Source organism: Apium graveolens, unplaced genomic scaffold (genome assembly GCF_009905375.1).
Source record: "Apium graveolens cultivar Ventura unplaced genomic scaffold, ASM990537v1 ctg8579, whole genome shotgun sequence".
In the NCBI taxonomy this organism is placed as follows: Eukaryota; Viridiplantae; Streptophyta; class Magnoliopsida; order Apiales; family Apiaceae; genus Apium; species Apium graveolens.
This window is the reverse complement of record NW_027421296.1, coordinates 28,869-39,979: the sequence shown is the minus strand read 5'-3', so window position 1 is coordinate 39,979 and position 11,111 is coordinate 28,869. Positions and strand designations below refer to the sequence as shown.

Here is an 11,111-nt window from a genome sequence, read left to right as displayed (position 1 = left end):
TCTCTTTAGTGAAAATAGATAAAACAAAGGCAGTAATCCTGCTGTATCAAAAATAAAAGTTGTAGCTTTGTTCTTATTGAGTGAATAGTCTGTGTTTTACTGTAAGTCCATACACGTTTCCAACATTTTTCAAGCCCACTTGACAAAGCAATGTAGGAACTTAAGATCGTGATCAGAACTAGAAGCATCAGTATTAAAACTAACCAGGCCTATCAGAGTATACTCAGACTTACAAATTATCGATCTTTTGCTAAATTAATAACCAATCGTTTCATTTGCAAGGAATCCGATAATAATCAGAGTAAAAAAGTCAATGCTGATAGTTCATTCCAATTTCAGGAGATATATGTAGTTTCTTTCTTAACTTCCCTTCAGGCTGGCTGTTGCAGTCATTGCTTTCACTATCACTTTCAGTGGCGTTTGATCAACACAGATTCAGATCGGAATTAGATGCATCTGGATCAAAATCTGCTGATCAGATTCAGATTCAGATTCAAGTATTCTAAAAAAGCGGTGATGCCACCAAGCCCATGTAAGGTGAAAAAGTTGATTAAAAATCTGCTGATCTCGGGATTTCTGAGGAGAATTGATGAGTCCTTCATCAAAATAACGCTGAGGCACTCTTTCTGGAGGCAAAGCCTGTGCTCATTCAGGCCAAAAGAGTATTAAAGTAAGTATAGGGGTGATTAGATATTATGTGTACCAGATAGGGTGTGCGGAGGAGAAAAATGAGAATGTTTTTCTACCGAATATAAAGAAATACTGGAAGTCAAGCAAATGGGTGAATTGCTACCCATTTGTTCTTTTACAAATGAAATCTCATTTTTATTTCAAAAACAATATTAATGATAATACAGGAGGAGGAAGTAGCGTCCTGCTTAGTCCGTCGTATGCTAGCTAAAGCCTGCCAAGGCCTCCACTGTTGGCAGGAAGACAGGCAAAAAACTTTTTGACATTACTTAAATTATATGTCTCAACTTCACATAACAAGGTTATAGCATAAGTTTATGCTTATTTTACCACATAATTGACTTTAGCACACTGGTACTAAGCATAAGAAGCTTCTGAAAGGAATAATCTAAAAGTTGTAAAGCTTCCACATACGTCTTCTACAATCATGTGTAATTAGATTCCATGCATGTATGTTACAAGCTTCTGCAGGTAAAAACTTCTTATAGCACGACAGGAAACTTACAAGTTACAGGCTGTCATTGTCTCTAAAAGGCCAAACGAGCTGTTACCGAGCCGAACTCGAGCTTGTTCGAGAACAACCCTAGTTTTAAGTAAGAGAAAAAAAGAGAATGATAGCTTATTAAATATCATATCGCATTTCAATTAATGAATTAATGACTTTCTTTTCTCGACAAGTTAATTATATTTCAATAAAAAAATTTAGATTCTTATCATTGAAATATTTTATGGTTTTTTCTTTTCTTTCGGAGATTCTGAAAAAATTACAAAATCCTTATTTGAACAACTATATAAGAAAAGAGGAGGGATTTGAAAGAAAAAAAGAAGATGACATTAACGTTACAAGGATTTTTTCAAGACCAGCTCCGAGCACTGTGTTTACAAAATATCTCATTTTACATATCACGGATGTCACCGATATCGTTTGTTAATGATCTAAACTAAACACAGTGCTCGAAACTTTGCAATAAAATGAGATATTTTGTAAACATGGTGATATCAATGAGTTTGTACAAGGAATCCCATATATATAGTTTCTTTCTGAACATCTCCCCTTCCTGTTGGCTGTTGCTGTCATCGCTTTTGCTTTCACTTTCACTTTCAGTGGCGTTTGATGAACACAGATCGTGATCCGAACCAGAAGCATCAGTATTAAAACTAACCACCAAGCCTATCAGAGTAATACTCAGACTTACAAATTATCGATCGTGAGAATGTTTTTCTACCGAATATAAAGAAATACCGGAAGTCAAGCAAATGGGTGAATTGCTACCCATTTGTTCTTTTACAAATGAAATCTCTTTTTTATTTCAAAAACAATATTAATGATAATACAGTAGGAGGAAGTAGCGTCCTGCTTAGTCCGTATTTAAATCAGTTGTATTTAATCTTGTTTTCTTGCAGTGGTCGTATGCTAGCTAAAGCCTGCCAAGGCCTCCACTGTTGGCAGGAAGACAGGCAAAAAACTTTTTGACATTACTTAAATTATATGTCTCAACTTCACATAACAAGGTTATAGCAGAAGTTTATGCCTAATCAATTTTCAGATAAGTACAATTATGATAATAATTAAGCTACGAAAACTTGAACTACGTCTGAACATTCTGAAAGTTTATAACCACATAATTGACTTTAGCACACTGGTACTAAGCATAAGAAGCTTCTGAAAGGAATAATCTAAAAGTTGTAAAGCTTCCACATACGTCTTCTACAATCATGTGTAATTAGATTCCATGCATGTATGTTACAAGCTTCTGCAGGTAAAAACTCGTTATAGCATGACAGGGAACTTACAAGTTACAGGTTGTCATTGTCTCTATAAGGCTGCTTTAATTTTTATAGCAGGGCAATGCATAAGGTAACAATCTAATGTTAAGTAGTCTGATTAATTACTTAACTTCATCATAAATAAGGGTCTGGCTCAAAGACCAGAATACATAAATTGATTTTGAGCATGGACAGAATATAAACTAATTTATCTTTTACACATGATGTGAGATGAATACATTGAAAAACTGAAATTAAGTCGATTAAATTCAACTTAAGAAATATAAAACCCATGTAATGTTTAAAAGTAAATGAATCCTCTGTACAACAAAGCCTCATCAATCATACATGACTACAGGTACATATTTAGTCACTGGAGATACATGAATGAAGTTCTTACCCTATAACTTTCTTAGTTGTCGAGAAAAAGTTTGGTAACTTCTTCAATCCTTGCGACATTCAAGGGTTTGGACAAGTTGTAATCCACTCCCGCATCTTTCATTAGCCGTATCTCTTCACCATCTGTGTGTGCACTCACAGCAAAAATGGGTATGTGCACTTTGAATTTAGCCTCTTCTTCTCTGATGCGCCTGGTTGCTTCGATTCCATTCATGACTGGCATCTGATTAATATTTAACATCATTGTTAATACGTATGTTCATATCGTTTTTGTGCACGTGTGATGAAAATGTGCGTGTGTCATGTGTAATGTTGCTTAAGAACAACATTCTGCAATTTCATAATGTTTTTTTAAATATTCGATAATTAGCCACAAGATATAATAAATAAGACATCAAATAAGTACCTCGCAGTCCATGAAAATGCAATCGTAAGGCAAAACATGAGATGCCCTTTGACCATTAAGGGCTTCGCAGACAGTCAGCACAGCCTCTTGCCCATTAGCGCATACTTCAGTAATTGCCCCAAGCATAGAAAGAATGGTAGTAGCAATTTTTTGAAGCAGTGGCTCATCCTCTACAAGCAGCACTTTCTTCCCACTCAATGGTTTATCAGCTTCTTTAATTTCTAAAGAAGATGATGCAACTGGCCTTGTCTGAGATACAGAAGTACTAGCTTCATTGACGGCAGTAGTTGTTTCCGAGCTGATGGTTAGTGTCTCGCTATGTATCGATGCTGGGGTGGCCTCTGGCATCTCTCCCCCAAACTCGGGAAGAAGCTTTAGTACTTGATACAGACGTGATCCGTGGAAAGGCTGGGAGATGATGATATCGCTTGCAGGAAGTTTGTCTTCACTGAGGCCTTGTAGCTGAATATTATTAGATCCAGGTCTATCTAGCCAGACGACACTGTTAAAACCTGTAGCAATGTTTTTCCTGAATTCTGCTACAACTCTGCTAAGCTCACGGAATGGTGCACCATCCGTATCAATCACAATCAGTATAAAGCTTGGAACAACACTTCCTCTCGTGGTTGACCTTCTATGCGTGGGGGGAATCTCCTGATCAGTTCCATCTAGAGAACTCAACGGCACTTCTTTGGATCTTGTACTTGAATTGCGAGGTACAGTTATAGCTTGAAGAAGTGCATCAGACCTCTTGGAAGAACGGCTTGAAGAAAGAACTCCCTTGTTCCTGATTTTCTTTAAAGTAGTCGAAAGTTCTTCAATGTTCCTCGTGACCAACACTTTGAGTCCTTGTCTTTCGTAGAATTTCTTACAAACTTTCCGCCTTTCTTCATTTTTAATGAAGATCACAACTTGGGATCCTTCAGTGTTTGGGCTGATAATTAAGTTCAGACTTCGAGCTGAATAGGATTCACCAGATGACATGCGACCACCGACACTTTCAATATCGTCAGATTGATCTCTTCCACTGCTAATCCTCTGGTCCTGTTTCACATACAGAAAAATACGTGTTGAACTTGAAGCAAGTCCCTCTTTTGCACGCATCTTTATCAACAATCTCTATATCCCCGCCCATTAAGCGTACCTGATAAAAAATAACAGATTAAAATTTTCAGTAATGCACAAGCATTCTTTGCATATGGTAGGACCACTAATAGCGTATAAATTTGCATTATAAGCGAGTTATACGTACCAAAGATTGAACGATACCAAGTCCGAGGCCCGTGCCCTCTTTTCCAGCTGATGTCTCCTTGATTTGGGCGTAATTATCAAAAACAGTTTCTTGTTTATCTTTGGGAATGCCGACTCCTGTATCATCGACCTCAAAGATAAACTCCACGCAATTTTCATTCTTTTGAAAACTGTTCACAGTTGTTCCATAATCGGTACAGGCTTCAATCCCTAGAATCCATAATAACCATGACCAGGGACCTTTCCTAGTTGAATTGAGTCTTGAACTAGAACTTCTTGGTTTTCTAGCATATGCTCTTACCGAAACATACCCTTCCGAGGTAAATTTTACAGCATTACTTAGTAAATTTGATAGTACCTGTCTCAGCTTTTTACGATCACCTTTAACGTGATCAAACTTGTTGACAGAACCATCACTGAGATCCAACACAACATCAACGCCTTTCTTGATCCCAACAGCATGAAACAAGTCAGTGACATCCTCAATTAACTTCGACACTTCAAATTCTTCTTCGTCAAGGGGGACTTTTCCGGCTTCTAGCTTACTTCTGTCCAGTATGTTGTTCAGAATAGCTACAAAACAAAGAAACATTATTCACGTACTAATATATTACAATTTTGGTAAATAAAATTACATGTCTTATTATACCTAAAAGATCGTCGGAACAAGTTTTCATGCGCATTATATTTGCCTCCAAATCAGATCCACGATCAACTTGAATCAGGGCTATTTCTATTAGACCGGCAATCCCTGCTAGAGAGCCACGGACATCATGGCTTGCACTTGCGTAGTTTGTACTCTTCTGGATACATTTCCTTTCTACTTGAGCTGTTGCATCCTTTTGTTTCCTTAATGCAACACCCAACTGTATCACTCTTTTTAATGCTACAACAACTATGACAACAAAAAGAACAGTTAGAACGAATATTAGGCCGATCGTCGCAAAAAGATACTGGTACGATATACTGAAGTGTTTGTGCAGGGATCTCTCTGGTCCCTCAAGTGGCATAGCCAATACGAAAACCTGCAAATAAAATGATAAGTAAAAGTTCAGATCTTTTACATGACTATATATTTACAAGAAATATGTAAATGTGAATGATGTGTTTAGTTTATGTTCACTTGCAATGTTAGAAACCAGTTCAAGTAAAATGGTTTTACATCAATGTAATTAATCTTGATTAAATCATTTCAAAATCTATTAAAATTAGCAAATAATTATCTTAATATTGAAAAATAACAAGTAAAGAAGATATGCATACCGTATCTACCCCAAGGATTTCAACTTGAGAACAATATGCATCATACTTTGTTCCAGAAGCGGTGATAGTCTTAGGTTGTAGTGTGCCATCGTTTTCTTGGCATGTAAGATTGCCAACAATATGGCCCTCTAATTTATCACCGCTTTGATTTGACAACACAAATGCAACAGAATTGTTACTGTCAATAACAATTCTAGTGTTCTGAATGTTTGCTTTGTTAAGTACTTGCCCATCCTTCGTAGCCAAAAACAAGCTCCCATCATTTCTGATGTTTCCACTTAAGGATTGCACTATCCCCTTTGTTTCAAACCCCATAGATACTGCTCCTCTCCCATCCATAAGAGCGGTGTTAAAGAACAAAATATCTTGGCTATCAATCCACGAATGTCCTACTGAAGAATTTCCATTTGCACTATCCAGGGCCACTAGGATTGATGGAACAAGCGATGTACACGGATGCAAAGTAACAATTCCAAATAATTCCCCGTTTTCGCGATTCACAGGCTGAGAATAGCAAGTGAGGTTATAATTTTCTAAAGCCATTTCCTTGTCCACCGGAAATAATGAGGTGTTTGTATAAACTGCAACAGGTTGCTGATTGGCTCCATTGTAATATGAAAATAACAAACCATCTTTTCCAATGAATGATACTTGAGACACATATGGAATCGTTGAGAATGCTTGAAATAACAGAGGAGCCACCTACAAGTATGAATGACAAATGCCAAATAGTTATCCCATTATATCTTACATTCCTTTATAAATTCCTACCTCAAAACAAATAAAAAAATTAATTTTTTTGACATCTATACAATACCTGAGTAACATAGTATAAATTACAACATTTATATAAGGTCAATTAATTAATCAACAGCAAGCCTAACAAGCTATGAAGTAAGAATACGGGTGCGGTAGTGCGAATGGGGGAATACCGTATTTGGAAAAATATAATAATATGAAAGTTCACGTAGTGAACACGGCGTATATAAATAGAAACAATTATAGATTTCATGTTAAACATATTAAAACCTATCAACAAAGTCAAATATTGCATGAAGAATGAACCAAATCTAAAACACAAAAAACAAAAATGATTATGAATCGATACTTTTGTAATAACAAAAAAGACGGGGATACTTTGTTTCAAAGAAAAGACATGGATACTTTATTTTGTGAAAGTAGTTCGTTGACATAGTATTTGACTACAACTTCTCAAGATAAAATTTTAAATTGGTGTTATGTGTTCCATACTGCAAACGTGTGTCCGAGTATCTGACACCGAGACTCCGCATGTGCCTCAAGTGTCCGTATTTTGCGAAAGTAGTTTGTTGACATAGTATTTAACTACAACTTCTCAAAATAAAATTTTAAATTGGTGTTGTGAGAGAATCTGTATGTCCGATACGGAAACGTGTGTGCGAGTATCCGACACAGAGACTCGGCATGTGCCCCAAGTGTCTGTGTCCGATACGCGGAAACGTGTGTTCGAGTATTTGGCACGGAGACTCTCGGTATGTGACCTAAGTGTCCAGGCTTCATAAATTGCAAGTATCTAGCTATGCGATTTCATATTGCAGCTCGAGAGACACATAAAGAAACAAATATACCTCAAATTCAATGACGGGAATCGGTAGTTGTGTTGCATTCACACGGGAACTTAGGATTCTTGCCAGGTTGTTTGCTGATGATTGCAGTGGTGAAAACAAATCCGCCTTCACTCCAACCCCATAAAGTATTTCCTGTTGAAGGTTTTGCGAAAACAGCCTCACATCTTGTTCTATACTCTTACCTCTACTGTGCCAGTAGTTAAACATCAAACTTGAAGGCACCAGTACTGCCCCTGCCTGCAGGCATGCATGTAAATCATTAATTTCCAGATTTGACAATAATACTCAAATCATGTATCCTTTTTACTAATAAATATTTTGTAAGAAAAGCTTTGAGGAATTACCAGAACCAGGAAGAGCACTAGTGGTCGCATGACAATTAGATCGATTAGCAACATCTTGCAGAGTAACAAAATCTTCCTGCATTGCCATTATAATTTTGTGATAGAATGTAAATATTTCAATTCAGGTGTATGCACCACCATTAATAGGTGAAAAATAATTAATATATTTGAGTAACATAACTTTAAATAACTTATCAACATATTTATTTTCAGTGTATTTTCATTTACAATAAAAATAATTTGATTTTAATTTCAATTAAGGTATGCACCTTAAAATTAAAAGAAAAAATGGGTTTCTATCCAATTATGAATCTCCATCCAATTAAAGGGGTGTATAATAAGGAAAAAATAAATAACAATTAGTATATTTGAGTAAATTATCTTTTTAATTTCTTCTTTCTATCTAATAATAAAAGAATTAACAAGACATTTTCTATACAAGCTAAAGAAAAATAAGATATTACCAAGTTGATATAGCATGTAAAAAAGCAATAAAAGCTAATAGGAGTCAAAAAGGGGGATTGTTTCATAATAAACAACATGCCTTAAATAAAAAACACTACATATATATAGATCTATTTAATAATGAGTGAAAGAACCATTTGCAAATAAAATTATATGTATATAGACAAGACCTTCTTGATTTTCCAAACAGATGCTGCTGCTGCTAACGTTTAGTCGTACTAGTGTCTGGTTCTGCAATCCATGCATGCACAATTCAAAGAAGATATGTAACAATAGTTTTGTTACACCATTAAAACAAGATAATCTGAAATAATTACAAGATTGTATAAATACAGAGAAAAGCTATGTAAAAAAATACCTAATCTGAAAATCTCTGAAAAGGGTTTCCAGAAAGAACAGTGAGGCACCGGAGAGAGAGACTGGGAGAGAGAAAGCTGCGAGAGAGATTGAGTGAATGTTAAAACTAAGAACTGTGCAGTTTAGTATTTGTAAGAAAGTATGCATATCTGTAAAAATCTTTCTTGCATATTTTAATATCCATGTAATGATTACTTTTTTTAATTTTCTCGCATATTTAGATTTTGTTATAAATGGTAGTATTTATTCCTTTGATCATCTCTTAAAAAGTAGTATATATTATCTTTAAATTGATTGACTTGTGTGTATGATTTTCATTTTTGAAATATTTTTGAATTTTCAAATATCAATGAATGATAATCCATTCTCATCTTATACCAAATTTACTAACAACAAAAAATGTACTAGAATTTTAATTGTTTCATACATTCAAACACGTTAAATTTCATTCCAATCAATTACGCTTGTATTTAGTAAAAATTTTAAGCAACAACGACTTATGGAAGAATTTTATAAAAAATTAGTTTCCTATTGATAAATAGGACCAATGACATATGAAATTTTAACGGAAGTGACCTGTGAAATTATGTTATAAAAGATCAAATTTTCAAGTAATAAATATGACTCATGTCGTAGAAATTTTGAGTTGTGACAACATATTGAAGTAGGGTATAAAAGATGCAACTACGAATCAATAAATAGGACTCGCGTTATAGGAATTTTGAGCGGGAGTTACTTATCGAATTATTTTTTTAACATTCGATGTTTTAAGAAAAACTCGATACGATATATTTCAAAAACAAAAGATAAAATCTTATACTTCGACGATAAAGTCTTTCATATGATATTTATTGGATTTATAACACATCCAATAAATATCATTCTATCATTCTATCCAATAAATACATATAAATATTATAACATAATTCCATATGACTGACATCCAATAAATATCATTCTTCCTAAATATCATTAGGATGTTATAATTCCATATGGCTTGTGTGTACGATTTTCATCTTTGAGTAATTTTTGAATTTTCAAATATTAATGATTGATAATCCATAATCATCTTGTACTAAATTTACTTGCAACAAAAAATGTACTAGAATTTTATTTGGTCACACATTAAAATTTCAAATAAAAAAAATGAAACGAAAACACACATTAAATTTCATTTCGATCAATTAGGCTTGTAAGTAGTAGAAATTTTAAGCGACAGTGACACATGGAATAAATTTATAAAAATACAGTTTTTGATTGATACATAGGACTAATGTCCTGTGGATTTTTAAGGGGAGTAACGTGTGAAATTATGTTATAAAAGATACAATTTGTAATTAATAAATAGGACTCGTGTGGTAGGAATTTTGAGCGGTAGTGACATATTGATGTAGGGTATAAAAAATGCAATTACGGATCTATAAATAGGACTCGTGTTGTAGGAATTTGGAGCGGGAGTTATTTATCGAATTACGTTATAATATTTGATGTTTTCAGAAAAACTCGATACAATAAATTTCAAAAACTAAAGATAAAGTCTTATATTTCGACGATAAATGTTATTGAATGACATTAAGAAAAATCTACTAAAAAATCAACATATTTATGATCATTTTTTGCATATCTATATACATCTCAAAAAATAAATGTATGTTATCGATATTGTATAAGTTAATATTCACTCAAGACTTTATATTGGATATGTAACGTAATTTCATAAATATTTCGATCTTTTAGATGATTTTTTTTCTGAATGAAATTCACATAAATTTATTTGTCGATTTAGAGGATTTTTCTCTTTATTCTTTTAAAAGTATTGTATCAAGTTTTTCCTGAAAAAATTGAATCATTTATAACGTAATTCGATATGTCACTCCCTCTTATAATTCCTATAACTTCAGTCCTATACATTGATCCGTAAATTGCATGTTTAATTACGTTATTCGATACGTTACTTTAGCTAAAAACCTATAATAAAGTTATATTTATTATTCAAATATAATTTTTTTCTAATATAATATGGTACGTCAGTACTGCTCAAAATTCATACGATAGTAGTTTTATTTATTAACCAAAATTGAATTTATTATAACATAATTCGATACTTCACTCCCCGATAGAAATGAAATTTAATGTGCCTTTTTGGTTAAAATTTGATTAATAAATAATTTAAATTGTGGAAACAAACCTTTTTGATTAAAAAAATTTCACTGAATATTTTAATTTGTAGCACCAAATTTTGTTGTCACATATTAAAGTTTAGTACATTTTCGGTTAACTAGTAAAAAGATAATTGCTTAAGTTAGAATCAGGATTTGCTGGGATCAGGACCAGTCACCAATCACGATTTGCATCAGGATGAAAAATCATTAGGATATGACTAGGTGTCACGGTAAAAAAATAAATCAAGATTAGCCGATTTATACAATCCCAGTAATTGATGAGTAGTTTAGTGTTGGTTTCCGATTTGTAGGAACAAAGCTGTTAATTTGGATATATATAGAAATAAGATAAATATTATTGTAACATATCTTGTAATTGATAGAGATTGATAGAGCAACT

General features: G+C 33.6%; 1 protein-coding gene across 1 annotated transcript; it reads right to left on the bottom strand.

The window, feature by feature from the left end:
- Positions 1–2,869: 2,869 nt before the first annotated feature.
- On the bottom strand, positions 2,870–7,815 carry LOC141705130 (histidine kinase CKI1-like). Its single transcript, XM_074508207.1, has 7 exons — positions 7,728–7,815; positions 7,384–7,616; positions 5,777–6,478; positions 5,163–5,538; positions 4,515–5,086; positions 3,263–4,306; positions 2,870–3,079 (listed from the first exon to the last, which is right to left on the bottom strand). The coding sequence occupies exons 1-7, from the start codon at positions 7,813–7,815 to the stop codon at positions 2,870–2,872; spliced, it is 3,225 nt and encodes a 1,074-aa protein (XP_074364308.1).
- Positions 7,816–11,111: the final 3,296 nt, after the last annotated feature.

Coding starts and splice junctions, on each gene's coding strand:
- LOC141705130 (XM_074508207.1), bottom strand. CDS start 7,815: ATGGCAATGCAGGAAGATTTTGTTACTCTGCAAGATGTTGCTAATCGA. Junction 5,087..5,162: donor TTGTTCCGACGATCTTTTAG/GTATAATAAGAC, acceptor TTTGTTTTGTAG/CTATTCTGAACAACATACTG. Junction 3,080..3,262: donor GCATTTTCATGGACTGCGAG/GTACTTATTTGA, acceptor AATATTAATCAG/ATGCCAGTCATGAATGGAAT.